Here is a 17,643-nt window from a genome sequence, read left to right as displayed (position 1 = left end):
TACCTGCAGTTTCATTATGACATCTTCGGTGAATTTACTGCCATCTGAACTCTGAACCTACATTGAAAAAAGATAACGTACAAGACAATTAATTTGGAATAGTCTACCAGGTGGGGGCGCTAAAACCCAAAAGATGCACATGTACTGGGTGGCGCGATAATGGCGCTGTATTTGCGGAAGCGACTCCACGAGCAACAGACGAGTAAACATACCCTGGTTAATCAGACCAATGGATATACGAGACCAACTCACAATGTCACACCGCTACTACAACTTTTAGCTCTAGCTGTTGAATGCAAATTCTAACGAAATATTGATTTTTTTGCACGGTGGATAAGTTTCCTTTTTATAAAGGCCGAAAGTACAATACGTTAAATACCATACCGAACGAGCACATTTCCCCGAGCGGCATTAGTCGTGTCGGCTAGCCGAACTAGCAGGTAGCATCGGCTACGGCTAGCTGTGTGGTGATGGTCGTAAGCAGCGCTAGCTCCTCCAGAAATGGCTGCAGGATCGGGCGCTTCTGGCGGCTCTCTAGAGTCCAAACTAGACAAGAAGTTTCAAACCGTTTCGAATACGATGGACTCAATACAAGGACTATCGACATGGTGCATCGAAAACAAGAAGTTTCACAACATGATAGTGAAATATTGGATGAAATGGTTAAGGAAATGTAAGTTGCTTAACTCATCTCGAACTGGTTAGCCATGCTTGCTTTGACTATTAACTATTTTGTAGGCAAGACAGATATTGGATAATTATGCAAATAGTGTTCTCCTCAAACATTACTATTTGTAATATATTGAGAATGATCTTGTGTTTGGTCTAATATTGATCATGCCTAAACGGCTTGTTTGGTATTGGCTAGCTAGCTCGCCAGGCTCAGATGCTGCTCAGAAGACAGCCTGGTACTAACCAGCTACCTCGTCAGGCTCAGAAGCTGATCGGAAGACAGCCTGGAAGTAACCAGCTATCTAGTCAAGCTCAGAAGCTGCTCAGAAGTCTGATAATAACTAACTAGACAGATCTGTTTCGTAAAGTTTGACTTTAATTACAATTATTAGTATGCATTTCCCCTCAATCCCATCCGGCCCCGATAGCTGAAGTCCAACTTCTCGAACTCTACTGTGACATGTCGTAATATTGATCAACGGACTATTGCTTGATAGACCTGCTTCTTAATTATGATTATCATATTTTTTGTCAGGGTTATTCATGAAGCAAATTACTGAATGCTTTGTTTCAAAACTGGACGTATTCTTCTAGTATTCTTAATCACTAGTTTATGAATTTATCTTCTGTATTTGTGCTAAGATAAGGGGTCATGTTATTTTCCAGTGCTTATTATATGAGACTAGCGATGTATTTTGGCCGTCTATGGTTGTTAACCTAAATATTGTCTTCTGGATCTGAATCACATTTTCTGATCTTATTTATCTTCCATTAGAATATAATGTAATGGTTTTTTCATGTTGGATACAACTTATTTGAGTTAATTTGAAGTGAAGCTCTTGAAATTCCCATCACTCCATTTTGTCTTAATCGCATCACCATGTGTTAGTGTCTGAGGTGATTTTTCAGTTTATTATAAACAGTCTATTATCAAATGTTTCGTAAGGGTATATTGACATTTGACCATGATCCCTGTCTTGCAGATGTATTGTGGCCAATTTAGGCGTGTTTCCTGTAACACAAACTCAGTGAAAGCTAATGGTCTCACCTTTCAAATTAATATTTTACCACAGTAATCAGGGGAAAGCTTGTCTTTTAAATAAATGAAAGATTCTAGTGTTCCTCTAGAGTGTCTACCACTAACAGGGTGAGATAACAACAGCACTGTGTTTTAATGAGTGTTTTTCGCATCCCATTTGTCTGTATATTAGTGAGTACTACCTCTAGCCTATATTAACCTGACAATGCTGTGGGATATTTTTGGAATTGTCAAAATAATACGTATAACCACTCCTATTAAGGCTAGTATTCTCTTTAGATATACTTTTGCAGCACTCCTAAAATGTCATAACCATTTGACAATGTTTTAGTATATTGTAATGCTGCAAATCCCATTCACCCTCATTGAAGGCTTTATTGGACTACAGCCTTCTATGCAAGTATCCATTGTGGTAGACGTGGCAATATTCAGGAATAACTTCTGTTGATTGTAAGACTGCACTTCACCGGGATCAACAAGGTGATTCTCTCAGACCGTCGGACACACTGTTAGGTTCACAATGTTGCTTGGTTGTCTTTTTTAATTTTTAATGCAATAATAATCAAAGTTTAAGTGTTTACATAGAACATTGAAATTAAGTCACTGCTTAATGTAAAACAGCAGGAAAAGGGGAGCTTTCGAACAGTGAGCAGGAACTTTTAAGATGACTAGCTTGTACATTTAATGTAACGCTATTGCTACAGACATCCCTAATAGCTATAATGATATATAATTGAAATAGGTTACCTTCTTAGATTTGAGCTTTTTATGGGACTGTGAGTGTGTTTGTTTATGTGCTGTACGTGGTGAACGCTTTTATACAATTCTATTTACATAAGAGGTTGGTTTATAGGCTGTTGGTGTGCTTGTTCCTTTGTAGCGATACCGTTTCTACAGGGAAATAAGGCGATGAATGAATAGGGCAGTTCTGTGTCTGCTTCAGTTATATTATATGGATAGGTTTGGTTCAGTCAATGGATTGATAACCAAGGTATTTTGGTTGTAGCATGAATGTATTAGTATTGATCTGTTGTATTTAGTGAGCTTCATTCTTCTTGTTGCGTTAAATATGTTTTTGTCACTTCGGAAGCTCTCAGAATGTTTTTTGCCACTCTCTTGTGAATACTATAAATCTAGTCTTGATAATGTACTCCTGCTCATTGCCTCTATCGGTAGGTTTATTTGTTTCATGTTTTTCAGACCAACATTTGGTCTTGGAACAGTATTGGCCTACTTAGAACTTACTAAGTAACATACTAAGTAAGGTGTATTTATTATAAACCACAAAAGTCTTGTTGCAAATCGGATAATCAGACGGAGAAGGGAAAAGCAGCTTCTTTTTAGTGGGCTATTAATATTGTATTACAAAGCCTGTTGGACCTTGTATTACTTATATTATATTATTGCATCTTCCCGCTCAATTCATTGTTTAGTGCAGACCAACACTTAACTGCTAGCTATTTAAGCTAAAAAAAATTGTGTAGCGTTGTAGGCCCTAAGGATGGCAGAAAAGGGGGCTCTAGGAGCCAAACTGAAAAGCTTGCTCCCAGAAATCAAACCATGGCCCAAAGAGGACCCTTATGGTTGTTTGTCTTCAATGGTTGATGACTGAATAATAATTCCTTCCTTGTCAATCCAGGTGTCCCTATTGCTCAATGTTTTTTGTGGATAGGCATACTCAAGGGTGACTTTTAGCCAATAAGAGGGTTCATGGAAAATAACAAATCGGATTACTTGAAATGGAAACGTGTATGTCAGTGTGTGTTTCCTGGGTGTGTTGTCTATGAACTGTGCATGAACCTCTGTCTTTATGCAATGTCACACTGTTATTCGTCCGTTGACACAATTCGTTGCATATAGTTTGAATATTTTCTTGATTTGAAATATTAATTAAAGTAGTCAGCGACCCTTAATAGTATTGTTGAGTCATACACAATTCAATGTTGTATTATGCTATCTTTTCCATCATTAGTTAGGGTTGTAGTTACATCAAACATTGTTCTGACCAAATGAATGCTAGCAATAAATGGGTTTTAAATGACATAATTACATACAACTGTCCTCTTTACAGCAGAGACAATTAAGCATTCTCCCTACAGAAATTATTATTTAAGAAAAATTATAAATATATATATAATCATCCATATTACCAAGCCATGTGGTTAATCTCATATGGTCCTTTGGTTTTATTATTCGCTAAAGGAAATAATTTTGCTAATCATGTCTTTCTTTCTGCCAAACATAACAATTTTTGACCATAGCACGAGGTCTCTTAAAAATGTGTGTTATGTTGGAGCCTGCATTTTGTGTAGCACACTTCCTCCGCTGGTAAATAGCAGCCAGTAACACATTTATGATGAACCTTTAGGAAGAGGAAGGATGTTATTTGTTAATGTTGGCCTGTTTGAATGAGCGCGCTGACACGTGAGAGGATTTGGTTACCAACTGTCGAACTGTAGATAGTACAGAGTGTAAGTGTCTTTCTATTAACAGTTGTTTTGGTTTTACTGGTAAAAGCTGAATCCAGTTACATCTTGTCCTATGAAAATGAAAAATATTGATCTCTTTACTGGCCTTATGTTTGCAGACAGATCTTTGGACAGACGGGGATTTGTTACTCTCTCTGGTGTCCAAATGTATCCATGACAGAGATATCACTAAAGCCAAATGTAATGTCGTTGTCAATTCATTATAATGCAGTCGTGCATTAGCAGTCGTTGCTCCCACTCAGTTTGTATCCTACGTCCCACAGCTGATGCAGCTCACCGGCTCAACCTGGTGTACCTGGCCAACGACATCATCCAGAACTGCAAGAGGAAAAACGCCATTGTGTACCGAACGGCCTTCGCCGAGATGCTTCCCGACGCATTCCTCATGGTCAAGTGAGTGGTCCGACACGCCGCACCCAGCACCGGAGCATGGCTCGAGTCCAGCTGGCTCAAACTTTTTGAGTCCTCCTATGGTCATACAGGGCTTGAACCCACACGTTTGCCAACAGTTTTGTGTTTGTGGATAATGTAGATTTTTTTCATCTGAGTCGAGTGAACGGTGCTATTTCAATAGTAGTGCACCAGGTGTTTTCTCATCATGCTTGAGTATTTCCCGCCCAAATTGCCGAATGTCCTTCATGAACATTTTATTTTTTTCTGGTGAAAGCAAAGTGTTAATAGTGAATGTTGGTGTTGTCGCTCTGTGTTAATCCCCCGCTCCCTCCCCTGCAGTAACGACGGTAACCCCAAGGTGATCCGGTCCGTGGAGAGGATCCTGACCATCTGGGAGGAGAGGAGCATCTACACGGGCGCGCTGATCAGCGAGCTGAAGGGCTACCTCAAAGAGGAGGTGAAGGAGGAGTCTCCCCCCGACACGCCGGCGGAGAATAAAAGTACGCCTTCGCTTGTTTTGTTGTGCTGACAAAGTGACTTCCCAAGCACTCTCACTGTGTTTTTAATAGGCCCCATCCGGGAAATACGACCTCTTATAGAGGCTTGTGAAAAGTTGAATGGCATGCCAAACCAAACACTATTGACAGCGAAGGATGGCATTAGATTTCTTGTCGATGAATGCTTTTGATGTTTTTATTTTGGTGCATAGTTTTGTTTTTGGTAAACCTAACGGGTCGGTTAAGTGATGTACTATTTTAATTTTTAATTTTTTCGTGCCACAAATTGGAAATTATAACACAGCATGGTTAAATACTTTATTTATCAATAACAGGACCCCTCTGCCTTGGGACGTTGCTTTACAAATATTAAATTAAAACCCCCGGTCAAACGCAAAAACAATATGCTCAAATCGCGGTAGAAGAGTATTTACATTTCTGCATATTAAATATATTATTTTGAATAATGTACTATGAAAAGATACCTCTGCTTTTCCTTTGCCACATCGCCAGCCCCATCGTACATTCTTTTCCAATAACGGGACACCCTTGAGTGTTTTTTTACTTACTTATCTGGCATCACTAGCTTGCATATGTTTCCATAATGCGGAATAACTCCAGAGATGCATTGTATACGTTATTGCTTTTCGTTTTCAAAATGTTTATTATTTTTCTTGCAGCTCCATCTGACTCCAAAGCTGCCCTACAATCCAAGATTGTTTCAGAGTTTGTGGTGAGCAGTGAACTTAATCCAACCTTTAACCCCTGTCTGAACCTTGCCAATGGTACTCTGCCATTAATAATATATTATAATACCATATCGTATTTTCTTTAGAGGCATAAGTAATGGATGCAATGTCCGACAGTAATAGTAGAAAACATTGATCGCACCATAGTGAGTGGATTAAGTAAACTAAGTCTACATATTATAATGAACTGTAGAAGAGTAGGTCAAATTTGAACAACAATGGGAAAGCCTTGTTTAACCAGGCCGCGGGTACAGCCTGTGGGACTATAACCCTTGACCCCTGCCGTTCTGTCTATAAATGGGGCTGACGGCTACTGAGTTTGCCTCGCTGTTCAAGGTCAACTCGACGCAGAACAATAATTCAGGCTCTTGAGTGCAGCCCCGGGTCCTAAAAGCTGGTGGTGTGATATACAGGGTGGCATGGGGTGTGCTGAATACACTCTCTGAGCCATCCATTCATATTAAACGCCACACTGCTTGTTTAAGGACAAGAGATTTTGGCGTGGAGCCTGGAAAGGGTGCCTTTCAACAGCTGATCCAAGACAATATACTGTACTACGTATTACCATTAAGATGCTTAATTTCGAAAAACATCTAAGAATTTGGTTTTACAGTATTTTCACGGGTAATGCAAAAGACGCATTTGAAACACAAAGTGTCTCCTATTTGGACATGCCAATGACCCTCTTATTGTTGCCTGATCTTTCCACAATGTGTAATCGTCGAGGGTATTTTCCCCCCTGGTCTCTTCCAGCCTGCGGCGCTGGTGGAGCGGCTGTCCACCTACAAGAGCTCCGTGGAGGAGGTGGATCTGAGGGAGAAGCAGCTGGCTGCCATGAGGGTGGACGTCTGCAGCTCGGCCGCACTCAAAAAGCTAAAAGGTGCTCCCAGTGTATTCCAATGTATTCCAGTGTATCCCATTGGCTTCATCCCACTAGCCTTAATCCCACTTTATTTCCAAAATAACCTAAACCTACATTTACATTTAGCAGACGCTTTTATCCATTTGTCAGAAGAAAGAGAAACCTAAACCTACATTTGATTTCCGCAGACAAGGCCGGAGGAAAGCGGTTCTCCCGGGACTTTGAGGAGGGAAGCACCAAGCTGCAGGACTTTGTCAGGTTCCTGGAGCAAGAGAGCAAGCGAGGCTCCGGATTACTGGAAGCCCTGGGCAATGCAGACATCTTCTATGAAATGCAGTACCAGGAGGTCAAGATTGTAGCCAATGTAAGTGACCTGAATAAACACCCCCACAGTACTTTGGGTTGGTCCCTTGAACTATTCAGAAACCAAAATCTAATTAAAACAATGTTCTTTGTCAAGGCGAGTGTACACACCAAACACCACCCATGGTTGCTGTAGTTACCATTTCATGTTATTGGGTGCTCTAACATTGATTGTCCATTTGACTAACGGATCCTTAATGTTCTGTAATGCAATGATTGGCCATAGCACAATGAGTTTAATGGCTTCAAGTCCACTATTAGTCCTTGTTTTAAAGCTAAACGTGTGTGTGTGTGTGCGTGTGTGTGTGCGCTTTGTAAAGTACTCCACCCTTAGAGATAATTGTAAATGTTTATCCTCCAGCCACATCATTTACGAAAAGATGGCCTGCTTGCAAAAGAATATAAGGCAAAAATATGTCGAAGACATTACAACAAGGGCAGCTCACAGTTCTATGCAGTGCATTCAGGGTCTGACAGTAAAAGCCCAAAACTGGCTACAAGAACGTGCTTTGTCCACTAAGTTAACTACCGTCTTCTGACCTCTCACCTCTCAAGGCGTACCAGACCTTCGCCAACCGGGTGTCCCACCTCAAGCGGAAGCTGGACGCCCTGAAGAGCACGCTGCCCGACCTGGACGAGTCTCCCATCCCGTCGCCCTCCGCCGACGCCCCGTCGCCCACAGGCTCCGAGTCCCCCTTCCGGGGCATGATGGACCTGTCCCACCCGGACCCCGACCTGGACGGCTCGGCCATGGACGACGAGGCGGAGCGCCCGGCCCCCAGCCCCTTCTCCTCCCCCGGGGGCTCCCCGCCGCCCGTCTTCCCCGCGGTCGGCGAGAACGACAACCGCGACGTGGAGGACATGGAGCTGTCGGACGACGAGACGGAGAGCGGCGGCATCATCGGTAAGACGGCGGTAGAGGCGGAGGGCGTGGGGAAGCCAGCCGGGGCCGTTCCCATCAGTCACTCACAAGGTCCCCCGAGGTGTGCTTTGACTTGTGGTGGCCAGGCTGACTGTGGAATGCAATTGGAAACGTTCATCTCAAGGGGTTATTCTTAATAAAGACATTTGAACAACATTTTTCTTTTTAAGTGGAAACCTTAGTGTTTGAAAAACAATCAAACATATTTCTGGAAGTAATTTCTGAGGACAGAGATGCTCTCTATTCAAGTAGTGAAAAAAAGTATTTCATGTAGGCCCCCAGCTACCCAATTGCCAGGCACGCACGCTTTGTAGCTTAGCAAGAGGCTAACTGTAGCGTTTTGATTCCAATTGACCCCTATGTTTAACCATCTCCTCTTTCCTGTTACTCGCCTGCAGTGGAGGAGCAAGTCACGTGCCCCTCCCCGCCCGTCCAAGTAGCCAATCCCGTGGCAGCTAACGGTCAGCCGCCGTCGACAGCCACGGTCCCGCCGGTCGTCCCGACCCCACTGTCTGTGGCTCCGGCCCCAGCCAGCGTGCCGGCCGTGGACCTGAGTAGGATAGGTGCCCTCCTCAACAGCCTGACCTCCGCTTCAAAGACCACAGGTGAGTGCTAGCCGACATGTTGTCCATAAATAGATATACGAGGACTGTAATTGGCTATGATTATCCAATTGTAAAGCACAAATTGGTGCTCAGACTTGATTTAACTTGTACAGCAAGTGCACCGGAGTGCACTTGCTGTTTCAGAGCATTAGCCGGGAGGCTTCCTCTATTACCGGAGATTTAGTTATGACTTTGGGGGAAGCTTTGGCTCGTACTCGAAAGAGTGGGTGCGCATACAAGCATTGAGGGCACATCTATGTTTGGTGTCCTTGCTAGGAGTTTACATGCATAGCCGAAATATACAGGAAGAAAACGTAACAATTGACGCAGACTTTTAAGTGACCGATCGGTTGTGTACATGCAAAAGCGAGTGCGTCGTCACACTGCCTTGCTGTAGATCCAATGCTTGTATAGCTGTAATCTCATCGCCGTCGTGGTGCTCTCCTGATTGTGGGCCCAAGTGGTGTCATTTGACCACGCCTCAACCCCCGTTTGTCTCCTCAGGGCCAGCATTGGACAGCCCCACCTCTCCTACCCGTGGCCTGGCCCCTCCCGCCCCAGCAGCCTCTCTGGGGAACCGCCTGTCCAAGGGGGACATGACCCCCGCAGGACTCCTAAGTGCTCTGACCAAAGTCCAAGGACAAGGAGGTGGCCTGCAGGGTGAGAACACACCTAACAGAGGCTACTGAGTAGTACGGGGGGGGGCTGTCGTGATGTCGTGCCTCAAGATTCAATATGATTTTGATTCTTGGGGTCACAATTTGATTCTAGATACTTAACGATTCCTGATTTAGAAGCCATTCTCTATTCAGTGCATAGGGGTACTGAGTTCAGGCTCTACTCAAGTCTGCTCGGCGCTATGAAAGACAATATGGAGTGTGGATAAGACGATGTTGTTTTATATTGGATAAAGTTATATCAACTGAGCATATTGTAAACACACAATGCCAAACATTAGACAGTCAATAAATACATTTTGAAAATTTTTATTGCACCCCTACTGTCTCTGTAGGAGGGATATCGATATATTGAATAAGCATGAGCCATTTCTAAACATGTAGAGTGACTTGTAGTTCCTCCCTATGTAGACCTCAGAGCTGGGCCATATATTGGTGTCGTATCAACATTGTGTGATGGACTATTCATTGCCCGGTTCTTCTTCTCCTTTAAGCGAGCGTTGTGACTGGATACAATTTACTCAGCTTATTGTATCGCATTAGTAAATAGACTGCATGCTTTATTTCCTAATCCACATGACTATGAATTGTCAGATATTCCCATCCAGAATGGATGGGAATATCTGAATTCAAAATACTATTGTTATATTATTTCAGTGTCCAGATATTTTATGCAAATCTTGTGGCCTTCAGTTTCTTTCATTATTGTCCCGCTGTATGACCATATCAGATTTCCTAGCCTCAGATGTTAGTTTTCTCATAGTTTTCTTATTTTAAATATCATTATTCCCTTTCCTTCTCAGCCCCGTCAGGCCCGACCTCTATGCTAAACAGGCCGGCTCACAAAGTCCCCGCTGACTCTCAGCAAAGCAAAGCTCCCCCCTCCCACCCTCCCCCCTCCACCCTGGCAGCACCACCAACAACAACAACACCAACAGCAGCAGCAGTAGCACCACCTCAAGCCATGGGCAACCCTCCTCCCTTTCTGCCCTCCACACCTCCTCCATCAGCCTTCGCGGCGAGGCAGAGGGCCGTCCTTCGGCCTGAAGCCCCTGTTCCCCCCCGTGGGGCCCTGCCTGCCCCCCGGGCGGCCCCCCCAGCCGCCCGTGCAGCCTCAGCCCTGGTGCAGGCCCTTCACCGGGACATGGACCTGGCCCCGGAGCCCGAGCCGGCGGGGGCGGCGGCGGCCTCCGACAGCCTGGAGTCCAAGATCCACAGCTTCCTGCAGGGGAACCCGGGCTTCAGCGCTTTCAACCTGAGCTTCGGCGCCGACGCGGTAAAGACGGCGGCGGGCAGCCACAGCCTCAGCCCCGGGGCCGGAACAGACACCCGCGACGGGACCCCCGTCCGGGACGAGGGCGGGGGCACGCCTACTCAGGACGAGGTCATGGACAACCAGGCGGCGCTGAAGTTCGCCTCGGAGCCACCGCCGCCGAGTGCAAAACTGTCTGCCCAAGCGGCGGGGGACATCTCGTCTCCTGGCACTTACCAGAACAACACCTTGCGTGCGCCCGGTGACTCCCCACAGCAGCCCCCCCGCTTACAGCAGCATCAAGGGGAGCCCCACAACGGCCAGGGTTACCAGCCGTACCGACCTGCTGGCCAGGAGATGGCTATCCCTGGGGCGGCGGCCCCCGCTGCACACTACCAAGCCTTCACTACGGAGCAGGGGTCCCGCCTGCCGCCTCTGAAGCCCTCCCCGGGCGCTGCCGGCCCGCCCGGGGAGGGCTTCCGGGACGAAGGACACAGGGGCTGGTACGAGAGTACCAGGGGCCAGGGCGTGGTCGCACCCGGGGGCGGGGAAGAGCCACCGGGACGGTACCGCTACCGCCAGGATCCCCATCAGGAGCCACACAGCTCGGCTGCTCAACAGGGTCCCGGACCCCCCTCCGAGTTTTACAACAGTAACCTCCCGCCGGTGCCCAGGCTACCCCCGCCGCCAGCGGGCTTCGACGAGCCCCATGCTGCAGCCGCAGGCGAGCACCGGTCCGCCCTCACCCCGGAGATGGAGGGCGTTCCGAGGCCCCAGGTGGGCAGCATCATCAGTGGGATGGTGGTCCACGACCACCAGCACAAGTCCGTTTTCGGACTCGAAGACCCGCTTTACGATCGCCGCGACAACCACTACCGCCGCCCCCCCGAGGACCTGGCTCACCCGGATGACCCGCGCTACCAGGACGACCTCGGGCACTACCACGAGGGCCCCTATCGCCCCGCCGCTCCCCCTTACGAGGACGAAGGGCCCCCTTTCCGGCCCCCCCATGACCCTTACTTCCGCCCGGAGGATCCCTACTTCCGAGAGGACAGCCCGCCCCACGGATACCCCAGGGGGCCCCATTCCCCGTCCGAAGGCTTCCCCTATGACTTTCACCCCCATGGGTCCCCTCCCCTCTCGCACCAGAGGAGGCCGCCGCCCCCCCATTCTGAAATGCGCCACCCTGGCCCGCGACCCTCCCTCCGCCCCATGCTCCACCCGGGACACCACCCTCGGCCGAGGGGGCCCAGGCACCCAGGGCTGCCCTTCCCTCCCTTCCACGGCGGGCCCGATCCGTGGCTTAGAGGCAAACGTCCGGGTCCAAGAGGCGGGGGGCCCGGCGGTCCCGGTTTCCCCCCGAAAAGACCTTTCCTCCCACCCCGCTACTGACTGGGCAGGTAGCACAGAAGCCCTATGTGCACGTTGATGGAAGATGACGCCAGCGGGCCGTGGAGCAGAGACCTGAACCAGAAGGGAGGCTGGACGGGGCTGGGCTGCACTGGGCGCAGAAGGACAACCGGGAAGACTAAAGCAAATAGGTTATGGGGTGAGTCTGGAGCGGAGAGCCGGGCCAATAGCCGAGGGTGAGGAGAGGAAGCCTGGGTGAACAGGAGGCCAGAGGGAAGCCAATGGAAGTGGAGGTTGTGAGAGGATGCTGCCAAGCTGACGGAAGAAGACAGAAGATAAAAGAATATAAGAGGTGGCTATCTAAAATTCACTCTTTTTGTTAAGTTGTATTGTTTTATTCTAAAATCCATTTATATTAGAGTTCATAATGGAGCTCTGTCTTGGCAAAGTCCACAAGAGCTGCATGGCATGCTACTGTGCATGCATTCAAGGAAACCTTAGTTATTTAAAAACAACAACATTATTTCAGCTGAATTCGACCAAGTACTTTTCTCGTAAGGTTGACAGAAAATCTAGTTATTGTTCTACTGTTTCTCTGTGAAACGTCTTCAACGGCTCGTTTCAACCCATAGCCTTCACCGCTTTAAAACTCAACCTTGTTTCAATGTTGTCGCGAAGAGTTATTTTAGATATTCTGGTCCTCTTTACAGTAATACACGTTTGTTCGGACAGGAAAGTAGATTTTGTAAGTGTTGCAGCACCAAATGTTGTGTTTTGAAGTGACGCTTTCCTTGTTACTGCGATGATTTAAATATGGCGACAGACTTGCGTATAGTCCAGTAGCTCAAATGATGGTTCTGCAGTTTAATTTAAAGGGAGAGAAATGGGTCTTTGGGAGAATTTGCTGTCTTTAACAACGGACGGAGAAGATACGAAGTTCATTTTGGAAGACGACGAAGATTCTTCTCCAGCAACATTTTATTTGTCCTGACTTAATAAAACTCTGACTTTAAAAAGACTGTTTTCTTATTCATCTGCCCTCATTCCACTGCCTGAAGTCATAAACCATCACATATTGAAACAGGAGGTGTTAATGAGTATTTTATAAGACTGCTATCCAAAGGAATACTTCCTGTTCTTTGAAACTTGCTATTCGCTTCAATCTTTTAAAAATTTGATTAGATTAAAATTTCCTCGTCAGTTGATCGTGCTCAAAATCTGTAATGATTGCAACATTTTAATTCACTGAATGTTGTCATAGTTTAAATAAACTGAAATATCATGTGAAAATACAAAGAATCAAGTAAGGAGCCGTATATTTTGTGCCCGTTAACATAATGTTTCTGCTCATTACAAAATCGTGCAATTTCACCAGGACTTGGGAGAGTGAAAAGGTCAAACTACTCTTCAAGTCACAATGATTGAATCAACTACAGCACAGTGGTAGTTAGGTATTCTAGTTTGGACGTCAAATGTTCTGCCTCCATCCCGAGGGACTCCAACCGTTTAGAGCAGCATATTATCTTTCATTGCGACGTAGAGTTTGTAATTAGGTGTGAATGCTTGGATATATATGGTATATATGGTATATATTATCTCCTATCCCCTCAGATTCATTCATTCAGCTGTAATTTCAGTTTGGTTGGGAACAATTCAGTATTTTTGGTTTGTCACGAAGGAAACTAATAGCCGAGTGGTTGCTTGTTTATTCCAACAAAAATGTTTTCTCCATTTGAGCAGAGAAACAGACTAAAAAGTGCCAAATTTGAATAAATTGTTCAGTCTTTAATTGTCCACTCTTATTTTAAACATATTAAAACAATTGATTGGAAATGACTTTGTTGCCCCTCTAACGTTTTAGAATGGCAACCATTAGCAATGCATTCAATTAATAAAGACCTTTTTGGAAAACTCCTTCCCAATTCTCAAAAGTTATCCAATACTATAAAATCTAAAGGGCTTCTACTGCCTTAATTATTATTGTAGTGTAATAGCAAGGCCAGTTAAATGTGTAACACCCTTGCATACTAGATTTTCCCTAACGTGTCCCAAGTGGGAATCCTGAACTGAACAGCAACATTCAAATCCAAATTCTAAATTGATTTCAAAGTAAAAAAATACTTCATTTTCATATGTATTTCCTATATACAGTATGTATCTAATTCTTTCTCATTTTAAAACTATTAGGTTTTAATTGCTAAACTTTCATTCACACTTTCCCTATATTTATCTTGAAATGACTTGACACAAATACTTTAACCCAAAGCTTTAGCCATAATTGTAAAAATGTTTAATACACTTTATTGGGAAATGTATTCGATTTTATATAAACCCCATTGTTTTTTACCCCGTTAGTTGAAAACGATACAAAGGTTGATTCCTTAGATACGACTCACCCTTACTTGAATTTGACAGTTTTTTGCCTTAAAGGTCAAACATTGTAGAGCGTTATTTGTTCAGAATACTATCATATACTTAGTCCTGCCGCTAGGTGTCAGTAGATCTTTTCCCAAAGGTTACATCATATTTAGTAAGGCTACTGTAGCACGTCCCGTCGAACAAACACCGTGGCCCAAATTATATGTTAAAACACGGGCTTTTCTTCCATTTATTCGTAGGTGTTTACTGCATGGAATGGCTAATCAACCCGGGATGGTTTTGTTCGCATTAACGCTACCACACTTGTTGTTGTCGTGATGCTTCGCACATTGGTGTCAATAGCAAACGGAGTGGTAGTAACATTAGATCGCGTTTTTGTTTGGATGAAATCCAGACGCGTCGACCCGTAATATATTGACGCACTTAAACGATGCATCACGTGTAATGGCTTGCTTACGTTTAGTGCATGACTGCTCAATCATTGATTTTTTTTTATGACTAATCTAACTTTCTTCTCTACTCCCCCCCCCCCCCCCCCCCCCCCCCTAAACACACCATCTCAATTCGCAGGCCTTGGCCAGCGGCTCCGAAAGCGACAATCTCACCCAAAGATTAGACGGTGCCTTGTTCAGCCATTTTCACGTTAGTATGAATCATATTCAACATGTGCCCTTTAATCTGTTATTTTAGCTGTTTGTGTGCTTGCTTGCTTAGCTGAAAAGACGATCACAGATACTACTCTTTGTTAAAGCAATATTAAATAATATTAAAATAAATATTGTCACCTTTCTTTAGATTTGATTGGAGGAAAAACAACGGTGAATGGACGAGTCGGGTTGAGTAAGTATACCAAACACACGACCTTTGGCTTTCCTGCTTGATGAGGCACACATCGCTCACATATCCAATGTTAATTCAAAACACTATTAATTGTTAAAGCCTTTTAAATTGTAGTGTGTTACATGTTGACGAATGTTTTCATAACGTGTTTTTTATGCAATAAAATCGACTTTGCCCTTATTGTGTGTAGGTCTATTATTTGTTTATAGTGTTGCAGTGTGTCGACTTACCATTCGACTGTTGAATCATAGTCGTGATTCACTGTTATGTCGATGTCCAAAAATCTCAAAAAAACGGCAACCCGTCAATTTTAGGCTAGTTACCTACCTAGCCTACTTTATATTTTTTATTCTGAGAATTATATTCGATATAGGCCTACATTAATTGTGCAAATAAAATGTCATTAATGTGATGATTTTAATATTCACATGACAATACCAATATCATGCAATAATAGGCTAATTTATTGCCAAGCGACGGTAATATATATATAAATATATATATATATAAAATAAATTAAATGTAAATGATGGGCGTGGCCAGGAGGCGTCACATCACGGATAAACGAAGCACGCGCGGGATGATCTCTGCTAGATAAAGTCCTTCAGCGACCCGAGTATATTGGGGCTGAAGGGTCGGTCGTGGGCAGAGATAGGATTTAGCAACCGATGGCAGATGGTAGTCCCGCTATTTGAGGTTAGCTAAGAAGTCAGAGAATATGTTGTGAATTTGAATTCAGCCCCCCACCCCCCTCCCCCCATTGAATGTGGAGTGAAATCCAAACCAAATATACTATATTCTTGTTATGGTACATTCATTGCTAGCTGTAGTATGTTGTCGTGACTCTTTGAAGTTTATCCCCCTTTTTTTTCTCTTTTTTTTCATCTGGTGTGCGCATGCCGGTTGTGTACCTACCAAGTCATGTGGGCTTATTGTTTACATGCTTGGCCGGTGTTAAAATAAAACCAAAAAAGGCGCGACTCCTTCTAATGATTAACATTTTAGGGATGAGGATCAATGTTTCATCTTGTATGCTATCATGATTACATAGATTTTTCCACATGTATGTGACAGACACGTATTTCAGCACCACGGCCAGCTCTACCAAGAGAACAAAAGACGGATTTGCGTGCCTTGATGTCGGGGACCGTCTGCATGTGTTTTCCCAGCACGACATTCAGCGCTCCGATATGCAAAAAAAACATCCGTCGCTCTTTTTATGTGCCCCACATCAGCCGTAGGGCTCTATTAGGATAATTCGTGTCTGTATCCTACTGCACCGGTTTTTATCAAGGTGAACCAGCTATGTCGGAAGGAATCACATTGCATGCCTCTTGATAGTACATAACACATCACGGATCCAACGGTCCGTAACAGTTTGACATTCATCACATTCAATTCAAAAATAAAAAAAAAGGAACGATGTACCATATTTTTCCACTTACAACTCCTTCCACGCAAGCTGTACACACTCACATATAAGCATGTTGTACAATTTGTATTAAATTGGTTTCCAATTGTGTGTCTAGTTTCTTGGGAATGATTTTTAGACGGTCCCTGCGGAAGACATCACGGCTCGTACAACCCAAGGGAGGGATGGAGCTGAGATCGACAGGGAGGGAGACACCGGCTTACGACGTCAAAGGAGTAGCTACACACAGACACAGAGAACGAGGCAGAGAAGAACCAACCCGGGAGTAAGCGACTGCCCGTTCCTCGTACACCGTTCAAGGGAGCGTACGTTTTCACATATAAAACAAATCTTATTTATCAGGGATTTTTCCACCCCACATCTTCGTATATATTTTTTATATTTTATTTTTTGAGCGGAAATCAAATTCCGGATAGAATCTGTCAACAAAGAAGAGAAGAAAACAAACAGATCTTGGGGAAAAACACGCTCGTACCGGATAAAGGACCCGTTGGATTTGTTAGTTGCGTTGCCATAGGTGGTATATAGGCCTAACTTGTGAGAAGATTCCAGACATACATTTCACAAAAAGAAAAGAAAAAATCGAATTGGACAAGAAATTATCGGAGGAACAAAAGGGGACAACATCCAGTCAAAATTCAGGTTTGACGTTGCATATATTTGTACGCTTCTAACACAATTTCATGAAATGTGATAATCACGTCTATGTCATTGTCACCGTCTGTTGGGAAAGAGACAGCTTGAGTCTATATTGACACACTGTCACATATCTGTAGCCTATGGGCTTCAAAATGTCTAAATCCATGAAGGACAATACAACAAAGGATTTTGTTATCCACAACCTTTTATTTACCATACATTTTGTGTTTGGTATTCATTTAATCTGCTTTAATAAAGATGTAGCAGTCGATTCTGGACAAACCAAAATATATGTAGTTATGATTGTATTATGCATTTAACATTCAACGTTTCACAACAGCTATCTGGGGGTGATGACACAAACTATTGAGGTCACGATTATATATTATTAACCATCCACAGTGTATGTTCCGTGGCTGTTTATCGCTTGCCTTATTAAAAAAAAAAAAAAAAAGTACATACATGGAATCACGATGTCTGCCA

General features: G+C 44.3%; 1 protein-coding gene across 2 annotated transcripts; it reads left to right on the top strand.

Moving 5' to 3' along the window:
• Positions 1 to 236: 236 nt before the first annotated feature.
• rprd2a (regulation of nuclear pre-mRNA domain containing 2a) lies at positions 237 to 15,242 on the top strand. Of its 2 annotated transcripts, XR_013812370.1 has the most exons (12): positions 237 to 673; positions 4,464 to 4,593; positions 4,933 to 5,093; positions 5,771 to 5,823; positions 6,593 to 6,719; positions 6,890 to 7,065; positions 7,620 to 7,968; positions 8,385 to 8,591; positions 9,096 to 9,251; positions 10,072 to 12,222; positions 14,820 to 14,891; positions 15,045 to 15,242. XR_013812370.1 is itself a non-coding variant. In XM_079750156.1 (10 exons), the coding sequence occupies exons 1-10, from the start codon at positions 502 to 504 to the stop codon at positions 11,910 to 11,912; spliced, it is 3,372 nt and encodes a 1,123-aa protein (XP_079606282.1). In that variant the 5' UTR covers positions 237 to 501; the 3' UTR covers positions 11,913 to 13,030. The 2 variants fall into 2 exon arrangements, 1 of the variants encoding a protein (XP_079606282.1); XM_079750156.1 differs by lacking the exons at positions 14,820 to 14,891; positions 15,045 to 15,242 and having other exon boundaries at positions 10,072 to 13,030.
• The last annotated feature ends 2,401 nt before the right edge of the window (positions 15,243 to 17,643 follow it).

The sequence above is a fragment of the Pollachius pollachius genome (assembly GCF_949987615.1).
Source record: "Pollachius pollachius genome assembly, chromosome: 13".
Taxonomy (NCBI): domain Eukaryota; kingdom Metazoa; phylum Chordata; class Actinopteri; order Gadiformes; family Gadidae; genus Pollachius; species Pollachius pollachius.
Note: the sequence above shows the minus strand (reverse complement) of the source record. Positions and strands in the feature narration are given on the sequence as shown.